Here is a 24,977-nt window from a genome sequence, read left to right on the forward strand (position 1 = left end):
TGTTAGAGATATGTCAAGTGATTGATTCTGCCACTCTTGTGTATCAGAACATTTGTGGTTAACAAGTACCAAATATAATTTGGTATATTATTCAGCATTTTCAAAAGAAATGAAAAGAAGATTAAATGAGCAAAACAAGGCCAGCCGACATAACAAAATTAGATAATCATTTCCAGGGAAGCCAGAATAACACAGTGCATCTGTGGACTATACTGTATATTAAGGAGAAACGTCTTTGAAAGAAAGAAAAAAAAATCAGTCTAGTCTCAAACTCTTATTTAAATCACTGATATGTAGGAAAAAATAAGTATTAATATAGCAGGTCAAAGATAATAAAATAATGGAACACATAAAGCAAAGCATTTCAACAGAAAAGAATAAAAGGTGGTAAAGTTGAAAGGGGAAGGAAATCATTAATCTGCAAATAAGAACAAAGCTATTTAGGTGGTTGGACCTATTCAGGTAGAAATAGTTTACATACCTAAATCACACAGTTGAGGAATGACAGTATCCCCAGTGGTTCATAATGCTGCAAGGAGGCTTCTTCCCTCACCCACCCCAACTCTCTCTCACCTTTTAATGTGAGTATAGAATCAACAAACCTCCAGGCAACCCCACTTACTTTTATTGGTACAAACTGTCTTATGAACTTGATACCATGTTCTTGCATATGTTCACCAATTTTGTTGGCCATGTCCTGGTCAAATCCTCTTAGGAGAATGGACCGTACCATAACAGTGACGTCTAAACCAATACCAGCAAGAAATCCAGCACATTCCAAAGCAACATAAGATGCGCCGACCACCAGGGTCTTACCCGGGCAATAAGGTAGAGAGAAAAGATCATCACTGAAAAAAAAAAAGAAAAAAAATTTTTAAAGGAACAAAAGAACAGAAAAATGTCCATATGCGTATAATGACTCAAATTAAAGTAGGTATTTTTACTTTCTTAAGAACAAGACACTTTTAGGATTGAAACCATCCCAGTTAGCTACACACATAATATTTGAGAAATTTTTGCAAGGTCTTAGACACTCTCCTTTCTCACCACTCAACTGCTGTGGGAGCAGCTTGAGCTTCCACGGCTAAGCACAGCAAACCACAGCAACTCTGACACTAGTCCAGCTCCCGGTCAAACAAGTTTATTTAGTACTATTTGGAGTAATTCTCCACTTACGTGTTTAAAATCACACATGTGCAAACCCAAACCCCCACCCTCGTCCCACCACTCCAGCTCTCTCTGAGGTGGAAAACCTGTGTTTTTTCCTCAACCACCACACCAATCGCCAAGGGTGGGGAGAGAGGTGGAGAAAAGCCGTCAACGTGTGGGTTCTGTAATAAAAAAACCATTCAAAGTAAAGCCTGACAAAATCTTCTAGTGGAGTGAGGACACCAGACATAGAAGATCCTAAAAGTATTGTTGGTAGACGAGTTTCTTAAAATGTGACAAGGAGGTTCACCTAAGACAGTGAAAATGAAAGATGCCAACTGAGCTGCCTCCGGGCAAAGGTTCACAGGATAAACTCATATTACAAAGGAAAAGCCTAAAAATAAGTAGTTATAACATAATCAGAAAACAAGAAACTCCTGGGCAAAGAGCACCCAAGGAGACATACTTATCAACAATCTATCTTAATAACTTCATAATTCAAAACTCCTGAACAATAAAACGTCACCAGTATTTCCACTTGATGGGCAAAAATAAGCCACACAGCAAATCCTTGCCTGACTCACTGATTTCAGAAGGTCCCTCTGCACTGACGCTGCACCCACTCAAATGGCAAAGAGTAAGGAAAAACTAGGGTTGGGAAACCTAAATGGCCTGTTATCCTCCAAGTCGTATAGTAGATGTATCAACTATTTTCCAAAATATCTGTAAATATCCATCTGGATTTTACATAGTATATATTTATAAGACATACTCACATACATATAAATTTCAAATATAAATATTGTAAGCGTAATCTACATATGAGTAGAGATATTAACTCTGGGTGATAAGATGACCAATGTTTATAATCCTGAATTTTTTTAATGTTCTCTGGTTTAAAATTTTTTTCCTTTCTCTTTTTCCTAATTCCCCATTCCTTTGGGCAAAAATATGGTGAAAAACTTAAGTTCTAGGAAAAGGATTAAATAGATTTGAAGAAAAAAGAAAAAGCAGAAATCCTCTCTTCTCCCCCAATTTGTCCTTACCTGCTGATACAGTATTCTTTGTCACCGGGGATACCCAAATAACGCGGCCTTTCACCAGTGGCAATGAGAAATCTCTCTGCTGAGTAAATCTTCTCTTTGCCTTTGTTATTTGTTGCCTACAAAGGAATCAGTATGTCAATTTTTAATAAGTTATTATCCTTTAGAATTGTCGACATTGTAATTAAAAAAGCTGTTTACTACAGTGACCAATTTGGTCTTCATAAAAATTTGCTAATGCAGTGAGAGGTTGCTCAAGGACACAACGCTAGGAAGCAGACACAAAGCCAAGACTCGAATCCTGATAATCCGGCCCCAAACCCAGTCCTCTTATCCTTCACTACACCACAAGAGAAAGCCCCTAAGAAGTGACCGCAAAATCACCCAACTGGACAGTCTGGGTCACTAATGTTTTTATTAGGATAGTCACCTTCACTTTTCCTCCCCCAACAAAAGCTTAAAGATACGAAACCAAAAAATCTTCTGAGGCAGTCACATGCTTACCTTAATCCTGTGAGGCCCCACAAACTCCCCGTACGCATTCTCGTAGGTGACCTTCTTCTCCCGCAGAGCCACGCGGTAGCCCCAGTTGAGAGAGCCAATGTGGTTCTGGACCGCCTCTGTCATTCTCTCCCAGTCATGTTTAACTGCACGAGAAACACGGACACCATGCTCAGCTTCTCAACTGCCTGACAAGCATCAGTTCCCAGGAACTGGCCTGAAATAGCAAGTCCTTCACTTCAAGCACATAAACAACCTTTTCAAGTATTTGTTCCCTTTAGAAAACTATCAAACAATTTAACAACTACCAACATTTAATCAATCTTCTTACAAAACACGTCTTCTTTTTAACTAGAATATTTTAAGCAAATCCCAGATGTGGTTTTATCAGTGGTGGTTTTATTGGTAGTGGTTTTGGTTGTCACTCTGATACAAGTAGGAATTAAGATTGCTGGGAGAAATAACAATAACCTCAGATATGCAGATGACACAACCCTTATAGCAGAAAGCGAAGAAGAACTAAAGAGCCTCTTGATGAAAGTGAAAGAGGAGAGTGAAAAAGTTGGCTTGAGGCTCAACATTCAGAAAACTAAGATCATGGCATCTGGTCCCATCACTTCATGGCAAATAGATGCGGAAACAGTGGAAAAGTGGCAGACTTTATTTTTGGGTGCTCCAAAATCAATGCAGATGGTGACTGCAGCCATGAAATTAAAAGACACTTGATCCTTGGAAGAAAAGCCACGGCCAACCTAGAGAGCATATTAAAAAGCAGAGACATTATTTTGCCAACAAAGGTCCATCTAGTCAAAGCTATGGTTTTACCGGTAGTCATGTATGGATGTGAGAATTGGACTATAAAGAAAGCTGAGCACCAAAGAATTGATGCTTTTGAACTGTGGTGTTGGAGAACACTCTTGACAGTCCCTTGGACTGCAAGGAGATCCAAGCAGTCAATCCTAAAGGAAGTCAGTCCTGAATATTCATTGGAAGGACTGATGCTGAAGCTGAAACTCCAATACTTTGGCCACCTGAGGCAAAGAACTAACTCCTTGGAAAAGACCCTGATGCTGGAAATGATTGAAGGCAGAAGGAGAAGGGGATGACAGAGGATGAGATGGTTGGATGGCATCACCAACTCGATGGCCATGAGTCTGAGCAAGCTCCGGGAGTTGGTGATGGACAGGGAAGCCTGGCATGGTGCAATCCATGGGGTCTCAAAGAGTCGGACATGACTGAGAGACTGAACTGACTGGTGCAGGGAGGTCCAGTGATGCTAACGATCCTCCTCCTTGGTTCCTTACAACTAGGAGCTGTCCAGCACAGCATGCCAATAACACCCCCAGGGAGGAACAAGATCAAAGGCAGGATGCACTCTGAAATTTTACAGTGGTAGAAGTACTAAGTGGACTCTGCTCTGCCAATCCTATAAGAGATAACATATTCGAAAAGAAGACACAGTTGGGACTAAGTAACTGTACAAAAAAAATTACTTCAATGACAGAAATTCAATGATTAGACCTAATTCAACACTAATTCTATTGTTACGGGCAAGCTTTGTAACTGTTAGGCCCCATGTGATTTCCAAACTCCTCAAATCCCTTTTTCTCTACCAAAGTCTCTTCATCCTTAGGTACAGTAGGCAGGCACCAATCTCTAGTGTGGTTATGCTCAGGCAGAAGAAATGAAAAAAGCTGCAGCCCACTACTTTGGGATTCAGCATCAAGATAATCTAGCTGCTCCTATGGTCCTGGTCTTGCATTTCACTCTGAGAACTGAGTTTCGGTCTCACAAAATCCAAATTCCTACTTTACATGCTGCTGGTGGTAACTGGATCCCTGTTGGACTGTGGGTGGTTACATACCCGGAACCCCAGTTCTCCAGGGCTGCCCTGCTTTCCAGTAATGCCCCAAATCCCCTGCATTCTTATACCACCTGGACACTTCCCGTTCCTACACAGCCCACCCACTGGCACAGCCCAGCACCTCCCCCAGGATTCCTGATTCCACTGGCCTGGTCCACCAGCTGTAACCTAATGCTGAGCCTCTGCAATGTCGATTCCAGCTACCTAGGCAAGGACTGTTTTTCACATGGGTGCACCCTTATGCCCACCCTGGCAACTGGGTCTTAAGCCAATTCTCTCATGCTCCTGAACCGCCCCCCACTCCCATACACCCCTAGGTTCAACATCAGTATTCAGACTAACAGAGCTACTAGCATCCTTTCATCTTCACTGCACCTGCTCACTTATACCTCAAATACCCTGAAGGGGCACAAATTCCTTCCAGTATATACACAGGGATATGAAGGATGGATGGATGACCTGCCCAGAACTACACGGGAACTCACAGCAGCGCAGACACACTGTTTGTGAACCGTCAGCTGAGTATGGTAGGAGAATACATGCATCCAGAAACTCTGCAAGCCCCCAACTGCAAACCAATAATTGTGCTTTCTCTCTAAGGACAATGGGATCCTAAAACTTCACAAATGCTCAATTTTTTAAAAGGTACATTTTAATTCTTGAGCACAAGAGAATTCAAACATATATCTGAAAAAAATACGAAGCCAGTAAATCTTCCAGAAAGGACCACTTCCTCCAGTTTACATAACTGAGCTCACGTAGTTTTTTTCTTATCACAGTCTCATCTTGGAGCTTTCAGGAGAAGAGCAGATCGCAGGTTGAGTCCTGGACATGTCACCCCCCCTCCCCCCGCCTCCCACCCCATCACCAGGCAGATTCAGCTGTACTGCCTGGTCCGGGTCCAAAGGGCCTTTCCTCCCCCACCACACTGAAAGCTATTTGCAGTGTCAGAGAAGACAGTCTTCCAAGAAAACAGAAGCACTGTTCTTTGCTCAAGGCCATGAGATTAGATGTGTTTCTATTTGAAAAATGCAAAATAAGCATTCACGCCTGCTTCATCTCCTGGGAACCCGGAGCAGCAGCCTCTAGGGGCTTCTCATTGGAAAAATATACCTCCAAGTTTCTTTCTTCCTCAAAGATCTAATGATAAAATGTTTGTCTAAGTCCACTGTATCCTTCATCACCAACACTTGAGCACAAAAAGGAGGGAGGCGATGACTGCTTCCTGGGTGGTGGATCCCGGCAGGCCAGGCCAGTCACTCCCACAGCACCCAACTCTGGTCCCCACAGGGAGGCCAAAGCTTGCTTCAGAAGGCACAAGGAGTAATGAGACAACAATAAAGAAGCCACCACGCTTCCACTTAGGAAAAGGGAAGGGATTTAAACAGAGGGCACATCTCCCGTCAGAGACTTTGGGATCACTGTCCCTGACATAGATACACAAGAGGTGTAAGGTATAAAAATACGAAGATATATATTTCTATCCTAAAATCTGGAAAAGGGGAAGGAACACGAAAGAGCTAAAACAGTTAAACTAGTTGAATACATAACTTCTCTAGAGATACACAAGTAAGATAACTTTTGAGTTGGTTTACGTTTTAAAATTCAGAGAGCTCCGGCTGATTTTACCGTGCAGAGCTGCAGGACACGGGTAGTGGCTGCTTTCTCACCTCATCTCTGCATTTATTAGTTTCTTACATAATTTAGAAATAAAGTCAGGGTAAATAAGTAAAACCAGTTCTTATTATTGTTATATGACCACTATAAACATATTCTTTTGCTGGAAAGAAGATTTGTCAATTCACCAAGTTATATTTCATCACCCACTTGATTACTGAACTTACTAGAATTATACTTTGCTGACCCTGTTATTAAAATTTATTCTGCAGACGCCTATACTTATCTCTTAAAGATTCTAAAGACCTGTTACATGTCCGTTCCTACCTTTCTTACCAAACTAAGCTATTCTGTTCCACCTACTTCATTTTTCTTGAGTTGACAGTTTAAAGCTAACATGAACTACATACCAATTTAAGTATGAGACCTTATATGAATTAACAACATTTCAATGATCATGAGTTGTAGCTCCCCAGAACTATTATTGAAATTTAAGGGCCACTGACATTCACTATGAAGAAGACACTATATGGAAATTATATTACCGGCATAAATCAAATTTTGCTTGGAACAACCATACATTTTCCAACACACTCTAGACTTTTTCAGATTAGTATTCTTGTTACATGTCCTTCTCTTTGAGGGAAATAAATTGGTTCAAACATACAAATTCCTAAATATCCATAGATGTTTCCCTACAACCCATTAAACAAAGAACCAAGAAAAGTGCTGGGCAGAGTCTACGCCAACTGGCTGACACTCTGAAGGGAAAAATTAGAAGAACCAAGTCCAGGAGGGAGGGACTGAAACTAAGGCTGGCAGGTATTTTAATCACACAATTGTATCTAAAAAGCCTTTGACTGTGTGGACCACAACAAACTCTGGAAAATTCTTAAAAGAGATGGGAATACCAGACCACCTGATTGCCTCTTGAGAAATCGGTATGCAGGTCAGGAAGCAACAGTTAGAACTGATACGGAACAACAGACTGGTTCCAAATAGGGAAAGGAGTATGTTAAGGCTGTATATTGTCACCCTGCTTATTCAACTTCTATGCAGAGCACATCATGAGAAACACTGGGCTGGAAGAAGCACAAGCTAGAATCAAGATTGCTGGGAGAAATATCAATAACCTCAGATATGCAGATGACACCACCCTTATGGCAGAAAGTGAAGAGGAACTAAAAAGCCTCTTGATGAAAGTGAAAGAGGAGAGTGAAAAAGTTGGCTTGAGGCTGAACATTCAGAAAACTAAGATCATGGCATCTGGTCCCACCACTTCATGGCAGATAGATGGGGAAACAATGGAAACAGTGAGACTTTATTTGGGGGGGCTCCAAAATCACTGCAGATGATGACTGCAGTCATGAAATTAAAAGATGCTTGATCCTTGGAAGAAAAGCTATGACCAACCTAGACAGCATATTAAAAAGCAGAGACATTACTTTGCCAACAAAGGTCCATCTAGTCAAAGCTATGGTTTTTCCAGTGGTCATGTATGGATGTGAGAGTTGGTCTATAAAGAAAGCTGAGCGCCGAAGAATTGATGCTTTTGAACTGTGGTATTGGAGAAAACTCTTGAGAGTCCCTTGGACTGCAAGGAGGTCAAATCAGCCCATCCTGAAGGAAGCCAGTCCTGAATATTCATTGGAAGGACTGATGCTGAAGCTGAAACTCCAATACTTTGGCCACCTGATGTGAAGAACCGACTCATTGGAAAAGACCCTGATGCTGGGAAAGATTGAAGGCAGAAAGGGAAGGGGATGACAGAGGGTGAGATGGTTGGATGGCATCACCGACTCAATGGACACGAGTTTGAATAAACTCCAGGAGTTGGTGATGGACAGGGAGGCCTGGTGTGCTGCAGTCCATGGGGTCACAAAGAGTCGGACACAACTGGGCGACTGAACTGAACTGTATTTAATCCTTACCACACAGGCAGTAAACAGCAAAGTCAGAATTACCACCCACATCTCTCTACTCTAACCTATACTTCAGTGAGGTGAAGAAAGGATCTTACCCCTGGGGGCCCCAGGGAATGAAGTCTCCCTGAGAATACTGGTAAAGAGTATGTGTGAAAGGACAGGGGTGGTTCAGATCTTATGAAAGTGGTTAGCAAGTAAAATGAGTGGTTCTTGGGTTTTTCTCCCGAAGACCCAGAAGGGAAATTCAAGTGTGGCCTGCAGACTGCACACAGAACTTGCCCCTTTTGGGGAGAGAATGGTGAGGAGAGGTACACACAGACCAAGGTCAAAAGCTCTGAGAGTACTAGCTTCTACAACAGCTCCCAAAACCCTGGTCCCCTAGAGGAGTTGCCACTGAAGCCACGAGGGCTGAAGGAAGACCACTTGTGTAAATCCCATGTGTTTTGAAGTCAGAGAGACTTCAATCTAAACTCTGTGCTGTGCTGAGGCACTCAGTCGTGTCCAACTCTTTGTGACCCCATGGACTGTAGCCCGCCAGCCTCCTCTGTCCATCGGGATTCTCCAGGCAAGAATACCAGAGTGGGTTGCCATGCTCTCCTCCAGGGGATCTTCCCAACCCAGGGATCAAACCTAGGTCTCCTGCATTGCAGGCAGATTCTTTACCATCTGTGTCACCAGGAAAGCCCAAGAATACTGGAGTGGGTAGCTTATCCCTTCTCCAGGGGATCTTCCTGACCTAGCAATCAAACCAGGGTTTCCTGCATTGCAGGCAGATTCTTTACCAGCTGAGCACCAGGGAAGCCCTAGTGCTGCCAATTTCTTAGCTATGATAGGGGGGCACCACTTCACCCCCCAGAGCTCCGGTCTGCTTGTCTGCCAAATGGAACAACAGGATCCCCCTCCAGGGACAGCAGGCTCATATATGTACTGCAATAAGATGGAATGGAGAATAAGGAAAATGACCTGACCTTAACATGACTCCTGACCTGCAGGACCCCAGTGAAGCCATGAGGTAGGTATTGAGGAAAGATGGGAGCTTCCTCTCTGCTACAGCTAATGGTCTTTACCTCCTCTCCCCTCTTCTTCCTGCTATCCCAAGAACCATGAAACATCTGGTCCCACTTGCCCTCAGCACAACTGCAGCTCGCTAAGCTGGTCCACATTCCTCCTCCTAACCTCATCCCAAACCGCCCAGGGCATTCAGCCCACAGCAACTGTCTGCTTTATGTTCCCACATGCTCCCTGCTCTAGAGACACCAACGTATTTACTATTCTCCAAGTGCGAACCTTGTTCCTTTTCTTCTCACTGTCTAAATGAACTATCCGCTCCTCTGCTTATTGTCAAGGACACAACATCTAAAAAGTCATTTCCAGTCACCTCTTAAATCATTTACTGACCCCAACTCTGGGCACCCAGGGTACTTAGCTGGTATATCAATGATATCAGCACACGTCGATGAAAACACAACCTGTGTATCTAGAGATTCGTATTATTTAGTTATATACTTCCCCAGCACAGAACCAAGTGCAAATAGTGGGTGAGCAGTAGTAATATTATATAACTTCACTAGGAGGATTTCTGAAAAGTCTACTAAAAAAATCTAACTCATTAACTAAAGGACATTCTGCTGTGAACTGGGTACACTGACGTAGGCTCCCAGGAAGGCAAAGAGTGGACCAAGGGCAGACTCAGGCACTCAGACACGGGAGTAAATAACCTGCAGGGTGGGGGGTAGAAGCAGGAAGAGAGGTAGGCCACCAGCAGATTACACGATAAATTCATGTTCCATTAGGTTGAGTCTCCTCACTGCCTTTTTTGTTGGGCAAGAGAAAAGGATGTGGTTTCCATGGTACTCTAAATATTTTTAATCCAACAAAACCCCCTTCTCAACAAATAACCCTCCCAAATATCAGCTCATGAAACAAGACTTCTTGGATGAGAGAAAAATAACAGCTTCAAGGGAAAGCAAATGTAATCTGCATTCCCATAGGAAACTCTAGAATTATGAGAATTTCTTTGAAAGAATTCTGGGTTTCTGTTATAAAAAGATACTCCAAGTACAATATCTGTTCTTACCATTAATAGTTACTACACAGCCAAGAAGACACAGGATAACCACACTGTTTTTTTTTAACCACACTGATTTTATCCATTGAAAAAACAAACGATGGAAACGACTTCCAGGTTATATGCTAGTCTCGTAAGAATGGATGGTGCACTGCAAGATCTCAGCTCAAGCCCCTCAAAAGCACAAATGGAAGAGAAGCTTCCCCCACATACCTGTCTCCTCGACGTTCCACCCGTAGTTTCGAGAGTCTCGTAGGGCTTGTCCTAACAACGCTGCTTGGTGCATCAGTTTTTTCGGTATGCAACCCACATTCACACACGTTCCTCCAAGACCTGCAAAAGCATTGCAAAATCAGTTTATAGCCTGATGTACAATCCTCCAAAGAAAAGGGCCAACAGTTATTACCATTATAAGGGAGAGGGAAACTTCCCCGTCTACCCCTCTTCAGTTCTTGTGGTTGGGCAAACAAACCTGACATAAGACAGATCAACAGGAGAAAGAGAAATACATTGTAATTTGTGCACAGGATGCTTTCATAGAAATGGGACCTAAGAAGTAGCCAAAAGAGACAGCTTTTCTATTTTTTAGACAAAGAAATAATACATTATGAGGAACTGACAGGACAAAGAAACTGATGTTTTGAGTGCTCAATTATTTAAGAATGAAAACAGAGTATGGGTTTGGGATAATGGGTAAAGAAGTAACAGTTTTCTATACATTAGGCTTCTCAGCCCTGAATTCCCTATCTTTTGTGGTAAGGGTGTCTTTCTACTTCCTGATGTAGGGAGTGCACCTTTCATGTGATGGATTTCCTGCTTTCAGGCAACAGAAAGGAGGGCCAGAGTGTCCCACTGGTCATTTCTTAAGTAATTTTAATTCAAAATAATCAACGTGCCATAGTGCATATTTTGGGTGGCCTGCTCCAAGCTCCAATGCTATTCTATGAAACATCACAATTTATTTGTTTAATGTAGTCAACATTGTTTACATGAGTTTATTCTTAAGTCTCACGACATTTCTAAGGTCAGAGAGCCTTACAGACTAAACACAGCAAAACAACCCTAAAACGAAAAGGAGCAGACTTCCACAACTTCCATGTACTTCAAAAATTCATAATTAACTGACAGCTGATAAAAAAGCCAGATATTGAGATTTTACTTTGTGTACAACCTTTTACTTGCCACTAAATCCATGAATAGAAGTGATAATGGGGTTGCTGAGCAGGGCATGGCTGGACTGCAGTGGGTCTGAAACCACATGCAAAGTTTGGTATAGGGGATTTCCTGACAGTCCAGTGGTTAGGACGCCACACTTAACTGCCGAGGGCATGGGTTTGATCCCTGGTCGAACTAAGGGAACTAAGATCCCACAGCCACACGATGCAGCCAAAAAGTAATAAAAAAGTCTAGTGAACGTGAGCAATGTTTTACGGAGGTAGTCCACAGCCTTCACTGATTCTCACCAAAGGATTCATAACACCTTGTCCATCCCTAAAAAGATTTAGTGTCCCTGAACTTAAAGAACACGGTGATAACCTGTCTCCATGAGAACATAATATAAGCAGGTGGACAGGCAGCCAAAATGCCAAGAGTGCAAGATGGCAGAGGACTGCATCGCTTGGGAACCAGCAGCCTTCCAGGAGAGCGCTGGCCGAGTGTCACCAGAGGGCGTGAGCTCCACAGGCCAGCGGGACTGCAGCCAGCACAAGAACACGCCCGACAAGAGGTGACACCTTAACAAGCACCTGAGGAATGAGTGAATCAGAAATTGTGACACTGGCTTACCCAGCCTTCCTGCCTCCTTCTAATTTCCACAGCCAAGTCATCCTGATGAAATTTACCTATCACATTACTCCCCTTCCCAAAGCTTTCCCATTATGCTTGGATTATCAGGGCCAAATCCCTCATCTTGGTCCACAAGGACCTGTACAGTCTGACACCTGCCTTCCTCTCCAATCTTAGCTCCAGCGTCTACTACCCATGCCACAACCACCAAACCTACCCCAGGGCCTTTGTATGTGCCTTTTTGTGAGAAAGAGAAAAGTTGCCTGGAAGATTTTTCCTCAGCTTTTGGCAGGGCTGGCTCATTGTTACTCTCTTATTCTTCATCTAAAAGCCACCTCTTCAGAGATCACCACTGATAACGGTCTCAAAGTTAAAACTCCTTTCTTTACCCAGTTCCTCTCTATTCCACCAAGTAACTTTTTCAGTACCATATATCACAATCGGTAAAGTTCTTGTTCATCTTTTGTCTTCCATGAGAATCTAAACTCCACAGAAGCAGGAACTTCAGGTCTACGCATTCACTGCTATATCTCCACAGTCCTCGTTCATAGTAAGTGTTCAATAAATATTTATTGAATAAATAAATAATGAACACAGAATTCACCAAGACTAAGAAGAAGCAAGGACTATCCATTAAGGTATCTAATTCCAGTTCTTGTTGGACACAGGAGACAGATTTGAAACAGAAATCCAGGAAGAGTTTAAACTTTCACTGATTAAGCCCCTAAATATACTAAGTTACTCAAATATTTATCTTTCAATCATCAAAACAGCTGTGGACACGGTTCTGTATTATCTGGACTCTGTGCCAAGGAACCTGAGTACTCAACATTTAACTGGAGTCCATTCTGACCTAGCACAAGTGAAAGGGGGAGGTGTTTCGTTTGTTTTTTTAAATTTATTTCATTTCAAAATTGGATTTTAGAAGTCATTCAAACCAAAGCCAGGGAAAAATCTGCTCCTACAAATTCACTTCTAAGGTATTTTAAAAGCTTACCCCATCTAGTTCCAAGAGGGGTTGGAGTGACAAAATCCAGAACCATCACCTTCTTGTCATATTTGGCTGCCTCCTGGAAAATAAATTATTAAAATGAGTTGGAATGGTTAACATGATGGACTGGAAATGGACCATTAAAAATCAATGCTATCTTAACACAGTTGTAATGTCTAAAGCATAGCCAATTATTAATATCTGAGAATTTCATATACCAAGATGATTAGTGCAACTCCAATGTAAAAATTAAACAAGGGTAGCTCTAAAAACATGCAGATTACAGTTCTAAGGATCTGACTACCTTCCCCATATCCCAAGACACACAAGAAGCCTTGCCTTGGCTGCTGCCAGTCCTCCAGAACCCCCTCCAATGATGATGAGGTCATAGTCATAGGGCTCTGGGAGATCCTTGGAACCATTCATTTTCACTGGACTTTGAAGTCTGCTTTCCTGAGAAGCCTAAAGAAGAAAAACAATGGAAGAGAAAACAATTTAACTCAAAAGCAGCAATGTCTGGAAAGTTCTGTGAAAGGACCCTTCCTTGAAGAAAAAGAGAAGGCACGTCCAAAGGAGAAACGCAGTGTGACACATCGCAGCACACGATGGGAGAGTTCACCCTTCCCTCGAGTGGGGACCAGTCGCCCGCGCTGTGGTAGGGCTGTCCTCATGCCCCTCCACGTGGCGACAGCTACTGCAGCGTGTCTGCAGAGGACAGGAAGCTAAGGTCCTGACGGCCCAAAGAATCAGCTTACCCCTGAGTTGTTTGGTCAGCTTTTTTCCTAGAATTTTTAAACTATGCTTTAAATTAGGTTTTAAAAACACCTGTACTGTATGTTTTTAGTAGACTCAATACAATTTGGCAAACATTTATACTTTCTAGTCAAAGGTAGAATAATGAGCATACTAAGATTATAGAGTAAGATAGGACCCTGCAAACGGCAACTGAAACAAGTTAGCCAAGTATTTATTTTTCTACGTTGTTTAGGTAAAGCATAAAATCCAGAAATTCAGAAGAAAATCATTAACTGCCATTTACCTACAGGAAAAGTTAAAAGTCCCTGCTTTCATAAGACATTTTAAATAAACAGGGGCTGGGGGCGGCGGGGGTGGGGGGGGGGGATTTAAATAAATAAGTGACCTTTAAAGCTCATTTATTTAATCTGCCTATGCATGAAGTTACCTATATTTACTTTCCATATATTTGGCATTTATAATATAAACTTTTAATTTTACAAAACCCTTTGATTCTACTAGTTTTAAAACACACTAGTTACAGTTCACATTTGGGTGGAACATTGTTTTGGTGATGTATTTAAAATTTCTTACTAAAACAAAAATCTGCTAATATCAGAGAATGATTGGAACAGCTGTTACCAAATATGCACAAAAAATTTTAAAATCAAGTTTTAACCTTCGTAATCAGAAAAAAGCCCGCAGACTTACCAGCCCAGGCTGCACATTTTCCTCCTGCCTACCATCAGATGTGGGGGGCAAAAGGCAGAGCTTAGGGTCAGGAGAAGAGGATGCTTGGGATGCGGAAGGGGGTGCGGTGTGAAAAGGTGGAGGCGGCGCGGCACTGTGGCTGCCCGCAGGCAGTGCAGCAGGCGTGCAGGGCGGCTCAGGGTCTAAAGGGAGGACACCCGGGAACCAGCAACAGCAGGGGCAGGACCGCGTCATCCTGACCGTCTGCACAAAAGGCCTAACATGAAAGGCTGGCAAACACAGCCAGTGTGCATCAACTGGCATTATGGCGAGCTTCCTCCTCCAATGCAAGGCACTGTGGGGAGAAAAACAGCCCTTCAGATCAAAGGATCCATATGAGCTTCAGGTTGTAAGCGTTACTCTCTCTAGCTGATCTCACAGCATAAGGGCTGACTCGCTGCTTTAGAAGAATTAACAAATAAATGAAGCTAGATGTTCTTCTGGGAAAATAACCATTTTTAATCTAAGCCTCATTTTATCTGCATGCACTTAACACAGATGGTGCCAGAACACAATCGCCGGCTGCCGAAATAAAAACCACCCAGTTCCTATGACTACTTCCTCTACTGCTGAATGAAACAACTGCACGAAACTGTCATGCTGAAACGCACGCTCCCTCCTCCAACCTTCATGACCTGCTCTCTACTGAAATTCTGTATCAGACCTGGGTTCTTATGGTTCAAGTTTAAGAAAAATTGTATCAACCAGTGCACCAATTTTACAAAGAAAGCTCTGGGTGAACCTGAATATTTTTAATTTTGTAAAGTAAAATCAGAAGGACAGGGAATTGAGGTATTCAGCTGACCCCAGAACTACACATGATGTTTTAAAATTATAGTCCAACTTAAAACTGAAGTTGCTATCATTGAATTCTAAGGAAGAGGTTGCCCACCTGAGATGTAAGACAGACAGACAGACAGACATCTCCTTCTCTACAGCATAAGGAAGAAGCACACAGATGGGGTAAGGAGAGATGGGAGAAAAATGTCCCCCATTCTCCAATTACAATTGCTAGAAACAGTGGCCACTGACCAGAGCAGCTGATAAAGAACAGGAGTTATCAAACTTTCAGTCTCAAGATGCCTTTAGAACCTTAAATTATTTAGGATTTCCCACAAGGAGCTTTGAATAATGTGGGTGGGGCTTTGAATATTAGAAAATAAAACTAAGAAAAAAATTTTAATATCTTAAATATAAAAATATGTAAACTATTAAAATATCTTTAAAATTTAAATAAAAACATTACTGTTAAACATAAACTGATTAAAAACATTTTTAATTAGTGAGAAAAGTGGCATTATTTTATATCTTCATAATTCTCTGATGTCTGTTGATAACAGACAGTGCACATCTTTTTTGTGTTCAGCCTGCTGCACCACATCGCCTGCTATGTAACCTCTGGAAAACTCCATGGCAGAGTTGTCAGAGAATCAGAGTGAAAAAGACAAAGAGCAAGTTACTATTAAGATAATTTTGACCTAAAGGACTACTTGAAGGGGTAAGAGTAGGGGTGGGGATCTGGACATTTTGAGAACTACCCACAGAGATGTAAACATATACCCTCCTCTCCCCAGCAGCTGTTGGTGAAGCTTACAAAATGGACATTCTTCCATCTGCCTCTCAATGCCTTTCCTCTACCCCACCCCTAGTAAACACTGCTCCAGACTCCCCAGAAAGGCACAATACGGAAAGCAATTAAGATTTCTTTAAAATTAGAGTAAGTCATCTTTATTCTCCCCCTCCAAAATCAGGCTCCAATATCACTGAAGATGGTGACTGCAGCCATGAAATTAAAAGATGCTTGCTCCTTGGAAGAAAAGCTATGACCAACCTAGACAGCATATTAAAAAGCAGAGACATTACTTTGCCAACAAAGGTCCATCTAGTCAAAGCTATGGCTTTTCCAGTAGTCACGTATGGATGTGCGAGTTGGGACTATAAAGAACGCTGAGGGCCAAAGAATTGATGCTTTTTGAACTGTGGTGTTGGAGAAGACTCTTGAGAGCCCCTTGGACTGCAAGGAGATCTAACCAGTCCATCCTAAAGGAAGTCAACCCTGAACATTCACTGGAAGGACTGATGCTGAAGCTGAAACTCCAATACTTTGGCCACCTGATGTAAGAACTAACTCCTTGGAAAAGACCCTGATGCTGCAAATGATTGAAGGCGGGAGGAGAAGGGAATGACGGGATGAGATGGTTGGATGGCATCACTGACTCAATGGACATCAGTCTGGGCAAGCTCCATGAATTGGTGATGGATGGGGAAGTCTGGCGTGCTGCAGACTTGGGGTCGCAAACGAGTTGGACACGACTGAGCAACTGAATTTAACTGATACTGACTGATTCTCCCCCTAAACACAACTCTACCCTTTGGGCAGACGTATACTGGTCTTTGGTTTTTTACCCATTATACATGAGCTCTGGTGTCAAACTGACCTGGGTTAAAATAACAGCTCTATCGTTCTCAAGGCTGGGTGATCTTGGCTATCACCTAATCCTTGGTAGTCTGTTTTTACATTCTGTAAAATAAGCATGCCCTCTTAACTACTGAGTTTGAGATAATGCATATTATAGCACAGTGGCTAGAAGGAAAAATTCCTACATTCACTAATTCTCTCCTTCCTACAAAAGGGAATCTGCCTGCCCAAGGGGCTAAGTCAAAAAGCTCTGGTGTTTTGCAGACATTATCCTCTACACTTCCCTGCATCACCGCTCACCTGAAATGCCCTCTTCCCACCAAATCCTTATCCAATACATTGATGACAGGTTATATTATTTCTATTCAATGTAAACAAAATATCACCCTTTCTAAAGCATCCCTTTAGGTTCTTTTACCAATATCTGAAGATCCCAACATAAGACTACTCCTTCCATTGTTTCCCTAAGGGTCCCAAACAACATGATCTTTTTCTTCTCACAACTGCATTAATACAGGTTCTCAGAGCACTCAGTGAAGGCTGTTCCACCCCAGCCACTTCCTGTCCTTCAAGATTTAGCTGGAAGCCTTTAGCTGACGGCAGACTGGCTCCTCTCCTGAGGCCCCTGCTGGTATCTTCACACAATCCCATCAACTCCGTAAGGACAGCATCTTTTCTTTCATCCTGGCATCACCAGTGCCAACTCCACATGCCTGTGATGTGATGTTCAAAAACATTCTTAGAATAAAAGATCTGAGTGCTCATTCCTGCTGTGTTACATGTACTGAGAAGATGGGCTTCAGTTCAGTTTTCTCATCATGAAAATAAAACTGTGGGAAAACACTAGAAAAGGTACCAGGTGTGTAGCATATTGGTTAGGAGCTCAGATTTAGTCAACATCTGAATTTGACTCTGCTATTTATGTGATCCTGAGCAAACTGCTTAAATTCTCCTGCCTGGGCTCCTTGTCTGCATGGTTATATAAACTGTATTAGCTGCTGCTGCCAACAAACTGCAGCATCCACTAGGGGATGTAGTCAAGCCTCTGTGCTTTGGATGACCATGGGGCAGGAAAGAAATAACATTAAGTGATGGTTTAAAATGCTACAGACTTTCTAGAAGAGCCCAGTGGGCCCCAAAGCCTATGACAGCAATTAGCAAACTACAGTCTGAGGGGCAAATTTAGCAGGCCTGCAGTTCTTTATTTTTTTTCTTTTTAAACAGTCCCTGAGCTAAGAATTGTTCTTAATATTTTAAAGTTGTAAGCAAGAAAAAAAAAAATCAAGAGTAAAACTTCATGATACATGAAAATTATATGAAACTTGAATTTCAGTATCCATTAAGTAACACCTTATCGGAAAAAGGCCAGGCCCATTTGTTGCAACTGTCTATGGCTGCTGTTTCTGCAACATGAGAGCGGTTGATTCGTTTCAAGGAGGCCATATGGGCCACAAAGCTTAAAATATTTACTATTTGGCTTTCTGCAGGACAAAAATTGCCAACTGCTGGCCTAGAGGAAATTTTAATCAGCGCTGATAGGTGGTGCTGGGTGAAAAGTACCCTACAGTAATGCTAAGGGGTGAGCATAAATCAAAGAACTGTCTTCCTGCTCACGAAGTCGAGATGCTGGCTGTGCTACCTTTCTTCCAGGAGAACCAGGGACACTGATTCTCCATGACCAGTTATCTAGACCTTCAGATAACATGTGCCTGAAGTACTTAAGGGCCACAATAACATTTGTGGCTCGGCTGGTAAAGAATCTGCCTGCAATGAGGGAGACCTGGGTTTGATCCGTGGGTTGGGAAGATCCCCAAGAGAAGGGAAAGGCTAAACCCACTCCAGTATTCTGGCCTAGAGAATTCCATGAACTCACAAAGAGTTGGACACAACTGAGTGACTTTCACTTTCACATAATCAGTAACATTTAAAGGACTCTAAATCAAGCATCCAGGCAAATTACTTACAACAAACAGAGTCCATTTCAATGCCCCCTGCCAGGGGCTTTGCCTTACACCCCAACCCCCTCCCCAACACACACACCCACACACACACACCCACACTCAACATAGCATCTCAACCACCCCCTCCCCAATACACACACACACACACACACACACACCCAACATAGCATCTCAACCACCCCAACACACACACACACACACACCCAACACAGCATCTCAACCACCCCAACACACACACACACACACGCACACACACCCAACACAGCATCTCAACCACCCCAACACACACACACACACACACACACACACACCCAACATACCATCTCAACCACTCTCCAGGTAGTTTTTCTTCAGAGCAGTCATCACTGACAAAATTACTGTGGTCTCCCACTCTGTGTTAGGCTCAACAATAGTCCCAACATCAAAGTCCGAATCCCTAGAACCTGCAAATACATTATCTGTAAAAGAGATTCTCGAGATGTGAGTTAAGAATCTGGTGATGGGGAGATTTCCCAGGATTACCCCACAAGGCCCAACTTATTCACAAGTATCCTTATAAGAGGGAGGCACACGGAGACACCACAGAAATCAATGAAGACAGAGAGGTTGCATTGGCAGTTTTGAAAATGGAGGAACAGGCTGTGAATCAAGGAATGCAGGCAGCCTCCAAAAAGGCTAAGCATTCTCCCCTCAGAGCCTCAACAGGACCTGGCCATGCTGACACCTCGATTTTACACCTTGCACACCCTGAGAAACTGATTCTGGACTTCCAACCTCCAGAATCGTAAGATAATTTGTGTTAAGCCACCAAACAGTAAATTCATTACAGCAGCAATAGGGAACTAACACACATATTAAAATATAAATTCCTTGAGAGTAGGGCAATTTTCAATCTATCACCTTCCCCTCTGTGCTAGTGCAGTGCCTGGCACAGTTGCTGAATTAACCAAGTGCTAATTCTAATCACTTGATAATAGTTTCCACAAAACAAGGGCAAGAATTTGAGAAAGCCAGGTCTAGACTTAAAATGAATGAACCAAGATGGAGAAGTCACCATGGAAGGAGCCAGCAGCTGCATTCTGACACTGATCTACTACGTGAGGCACTTACGTGAGTGCTCACAATGAGCCCAACACTGTGCTGAATGTTTTGTACTTATCATCCCACTTAATCCTCACAATCGTCTTCTAAGCACATGTCATTCCCATTTCAGAAACGGCAAGAAATCTTTTGAGATTAAGAAACTTGTCCATAAGAATTAAACCCAGGTCTAAATGATTACAATCTCTTGTTTTTCTCACTATATCATACCCAGTAAATCAAAGTACTTGTCACATACTGTACATTTAATAGGTCATTATTCCCACTAAGCAAATAAAAAAACCTAAGGCCTGCAGATTTAATAATTTGTGCAAAGTCTCTAACTAGAATTTAAAAAGGCAGGATCTGATCCCAGATCCTTTGATCAGAAGTGGTTCTGTTAAACAACAAAATCCTAGTTTAAAAAACTTCCATGATATTTTCCTATCAGCTGATTTTATTGAACCTGTGAAATTAAAGCCACTCTAAATATATTGTTGAGAAGCCAGCAGACTTGTAGTTTGGGTCACATCTAATCTAATAGATAAATGAATATCTATTCATTATCATTATAATAGATAAATGAATTATCTATTAGCCAATTTCCCTTTTTTCTTCAGGGTAAAGAGGGGAAGAAATGACTACTTTAGAAAATAATTGGCTTTAATTTCCAATCTATACGTCATTTAACAACCAATTTAAATTGAAACAAGTGGTCAATCTGATTTATATTTTAACAGCTGTAACTTTAGAGAAGACCCAAAAGATTACTTTCCTCCTAAACCTCCACATTCTCCATTCCTGCTTTTAGTTAACACTTACATCTTCAAATACTCCTAAAGACACCTGGTGTGTAAGCAGACCTGAGGCAAGATCTTTTTGCTATCTCTAAGATTATCTTTTCCCCAAAAAGCAAAGGTCTGAAAAAACCTAAGGAACCCGGACGGCAGAGGCATGCTAAAGGGAGGATCAGAGAGATTTCCACAACCACTGGACCAAAAGGTGGTAGGCACTGGGAAGGGTTAGCATCCCTTCATAAGAAAAGGGGAAGAAGTGACTACCTTAGAAAATAATTGGCCGGGTTTCTTGAGAAACTTCCCTTCTTGCAAAAAAAAAAAAAAACACACTTCCACTATTACTGAAGAACTTCTCAATCTCCTCTCCGTCTAGATGTCATTCATTTACTCTCTGGATTTCCCTTCCCTGTACTACATTCAGACGTAACAGGAAAATTTTATTATTCCTATTACACAAAGCAGATCCACTTGCCAGATAAGGTTTAATGGCAAGACTCACTACTACCAAAGACTGTTTCTACAGAGATCAAGAAAAACAGTTTGCAAGGATGCTCACTACACCTTCAAAAACTGTTTCCTTAAAGACCAAAATTTTCAGTAGTAGCATCCAAATAAGGTTGTAATTTATATTCTTAATACAAGCAACAACAAAAGCCTTTAGAGCTTTATATGAAGTGAAGGAAATTTGGATACATTAATCATATACTGATATTTCAGTTTACACAGGGAGAGTTTCCAGGCATTCAAAGTCCTATTAAGAAATCAAAATTGAGTTGGGAACAAATATTCAAGGCCAGTACATAATGAAACATCACCAATTCTGAGGAACACTCTGTGTACTAGCAGAAATTACAAAGGGAAACTAGGGGCCAGAGAAGAAACAGAACAAGTAGATAAAGATTGTAACTGGATGTTAGAAGATTTTGTGTTTGAAATAATCTGACAGAGGGCACTAACAGATGAGGTAAATCAACTTTTGCCTAGTGTAACATTCAGATAGAATAGTTTTCAAAAAAAAACATATAGATCTCTCTGGAGCCGTAACTTCCCACAGTGTCACCTATTTGACCCTCCATATTTCCCTGCCCGATCTTTGATCCATTCCTACTCATACAGTACTTAGGTGATAGCTCACCTATTACAGAAGTCAGTCTACTTTTGTTAAGCCCACATCACAGTAGAAATTCTTTAGAACAAGGACACCCACTCATTAATCTTATGAGTCTTCTTTGAAATGAAGCATGGCATCTGAATTTTTTTAATACAGGATTAACATGACTTACGCACTGCCCTACAGTCTTTCTTGACCATTTTTTTCACCCATTCTTTCCCCCAACCTGGTCAAGAGCCCCATATGGGATTGCCTTGGGTCCCTGTAGCAGAGAAAGCAATGTAGTATCACAGAGCATCATAACTCATTTTTTCAAATTATCAAACACTTTTTATTTTATGGAATTCAGTTTTTATTGATAAAGTCTTAAGGAGCAGTCAAAAAATCTCTCCCATGAACACGCCAGTGACAACTTTATCATGACAACTTTATAAAACTACCAAGAAAAATACAACGCACAGTAAAACAACTTATTTTCTTGAAAATATTTTTCACAAGAAATACAGTATGTGCTTCTGTTTGGATTTTACTCTCCACGACGCTATGCTTTAGAAAATAAACTAAAATGCATCTGTGCTAAGAACAAAAATCTTTAGTATGAGTTTGTGATCATAGCCTCTGAAATTTCAAAAGTTGCCACAATGTTTTTCCAGTCTTGTAAACTCAAAGATATAACTCCCTGTTTCCTGCTGTGGAAACTGGGATCATTTCCCTCACCGGCTAGGTTAATATTAATTGGCTCCAATATTGGCAGCCTGTCTTGGTCAAGCCTTATTCTTGCAAAACCATCCCTTATAATGAAAGAAACGTAAAATATATTCTCCACAGTACGAGAGAAAGAGTGTGGATCAATCACAAACTCAAAATAAGACACAGGAGTATCAGGATACTTTCGAAAGTACGTTTGCAACAATCCCAAGATTCTTTCTACTTCTTTTTCTGTGGCTTCTTGATTACCACTCAGATCCAGCTTCCTCAGCTTTGTAGGCATATCCCCATTTTCTTCCATTTTCTGAACTTTTCTCCGATGATCAAGTCGCGGCTTTCGCGCGGCAGACTCTGATTTGAACGAGCCAAAAAGAAAGTGGAATGTTTCAGCTTGTAACATCCACGATGTCGCTTCCTTCTGCACTGTCTCCCAGAAGGAAAGAGCTATGTTATCGTCACAGTTGTTCAACGGATCACGTCCATCATCTTCCATCCAATTTAGACCCACAAATATTAACAGAAAGTCACAAAATGCCACCTGATTAAAAAAGTTCATGTCAGAGTTCAGCTGCTTTGCTTTTTCTTTACCCAAATCAGAAGCCAAAACAAGAAACTGAGCGTCTAGAGCCGCTTCTCTTGTCCGACTCACTGCGTCAAACAGGACGTTGGCTTCCTCGAGAGCCTCGGTTAAGGAGTCGCTCGCCGTGTTCACTATGTCGTCTCGGTTCTGCTGGACGCAATAGATGAGCTGCCGGTACTGCTTGCGGATACTCCGGCATTTCTCCTCATCCACCCGCTCCAGCAGGCTGGGGTGGATGTCGGCCTCCCCCCAGCTCAGGTCGTCAGAAGGGGTTTCAGATTCCGCATCAGACGTCGCTGCCGCTTCCACCTTCAAAGCTTCCTCCTCCTCCTCCTCCACCTGCTTCCGCGAGTACGCACTACCCGGGATGGTCACCGCCGGCTGCGCTCTCGTCTCGTCGGCTTCCCTCAGGGAACCATTTTCATCGGCCATGTCGGCGACGGGAGGCACTCAGGTAACGGTCTTCGCGACGTCCCGGACGACAACGTAAACTGCAGGGGTCCCCCAAGGCGGAGGAGGACGCCGCCCATGCGCACTAGCGGCGGCCTAGCGCCCCGCCCCCTCAGTGAGCGCATAAGCACCCCCGCCGCGTAAACGCGAACACGCGTAGAACGCCGCCGAGAAGCCGGTCGGCCGCCACGCTGGAGTAACGCCGGCTGGCTCAAGCCACAGCCGTTATTTTGGCGTTTACTAACACTGTCATCTAGCTTTCAAAGAATCGCTTGGAAAAGCTAACGACAGAACTATGGGGAGACTAAACGCCCCGTACTTTAAAACACTGGCTGTCACATACTGCAGCATACTGTCATTAAAAGATGGGGTGGGCGGATGTTTTTGTTTTAAAAAATAAAATCTGGCTAAATTACAAACTGCTAACAAAGCCAAGGATCGCGGCCTGCACTATCTCCATTGCAGAAAGACTGAACTCCCAAGATTCACTTGCAAAGTGGTTGCTAGGAACTCGGTCTTCATTATACAAATGTAAATTGTGTTTTAAAGGCCTTCAAAAGCCAAATCCGCGCCAACCTACCCCATGGGGGAGGGGAGCGGGTGACCGGGTAAGCCAGGGTCCGGGCTGGCGCAGGCGCAAAGGTGCACTGCCTACCCACCCCTACCCCGTCCCCCAGTGTTAGGCAACTGATCTCTGATTCTCCAGGACCCAAGAGTACGAGAATAAAGTAGACAGGGTCTCTGCCAAGGAACTATTTGGAAGACTGCAAAAGTACAGGTCACACAACCCGAGTGGATAGTAAATCTGAACCCTAAAAGGTGAGAAACCTGTGAAGACTTTAAACACCATCTGTTAGGAGGATATGAACATGAACGCTGTTAAGTCACGAGACAAATTTATGTAGGAAAATACTGCCACTAGTTCACGGGGGGGGGGGGGGGGGGGGGAAATCATGTAAAGTTGGAGAAAGGACTCAGCTCGTTAGTCACAAGAGGGGAGGGAGAGGGAGAGAGAACACCTCAGTGCAGCTCAAGTTCTGGTTTCCTGCATCCGCAAGTATCTGCCCTACCTTCCCTCCAATGCATCTTTACAGGTTCATTTTTCTTTGACGTTAGCGCACAGTTTTGGGGTAGGAAATGGCAACCCACTCCAGTATTCTTGCCTGGAGAATCCCACAGAGGAGCCTGGTGGGCTCCAAGTCCATGGGGTTGCAAAGAGTCAGGGCTGAAACGACTGAGAGCACAGTTTCTTGTAAATGCATGAACAGCAAAGGCTAGTATTCAGTTCAGTTCAGTCGCTCAGTCGTGTCTGACTTTTTGCAACCCCATGGACTGCAGCAAACCAGGCCTCCCTGTCCATCACCAACTTACTCAGACTCATGTCCATTGAGTTGGTGATGTCATTCAACCATCTTATCCTCTCTCTGTCCTCCCCTTCTCCTC

General features: G+C 42.6%; 2 protein-coding genes across 6 annotated transcripts in view; both read right to left on the bottom strand.

Moving 5' to 3' along the window:
• The window catches only part of TXNRD1 (thioredoxin reductase 1), a 59,120-nt gene that overhangs the window by 22,675 nt on the left and 11,468 nt on the right, over positions 1–24,977 (bottom strand). For all 5 annotated transcript variants that reach the window (XM_061125470.1, XM_061125473.1, XM_061125471.1 and 2 more), the window contains 6 exons: positions 13,283–13,405; positions 12,950–13,022; positions 10,381–10,500; positions 2,697–2,839; positions 2,196–2,311; positions 623–848 (listed from right to left, as the gene is read on the bottom strand). In XM_061125470.1, coding sequence (XP_060981453.1) covers positions 623–848; positions 2,196–2,311; positions 2,697–2,839; positions 10,381–10,500; positions 12,950–13,022; positions 13,283–13,369 — 765 coding nt within the window. In that variant the 5' untranslated portion in view covers positions 13,370–13,405. The remainder of the gene's footprint in view (positions 1–622; positions 849–2,195; positions 2,312–2,696; positions 2,840–10,380; positions 10,501–12,949; positions 13,023–13,282; positions 13,406–24,977) is intronic.
• Positions 19,272–24,473, bottom strand: EID3 (EP300 interacting inhibitor of differentiation 3). Its single transcript, XM_061125475.1, has one exon. The coding sequence runs from the start codon at positions 23,514–23,516 to the stop codon at positions 22,389–22,391; it is 1,128 nt and encodes a 375-aa protein (XP_060981458.1). The 5' UTR covers positions 23,517–24,473; the 3' UTR covers positions 19,272–22,388.

The sequence above is a fragment of the Dama dama genome, chromosome 22, assembly GCF_033118175.1.
Source record: "Dama dama isolate Ldn47 chromosome 22, ASM3311817v1, whole genome shotgun sequence".
NCBI lineage: Eukaryota > Metazoa > Chordata > Mammalia > Artiodactyla > Cervidae > Dama > Dama dama.

Excerpts from the sequence above, each read along its gene's own strand:
- EID3 (XM_061125475.1), bottom strand. The coding sequence starts at position 23,516 with ATGGCCGATGAAAATGGTTCCCTGAGGGAAGCCGACGAGACGAGAGCG.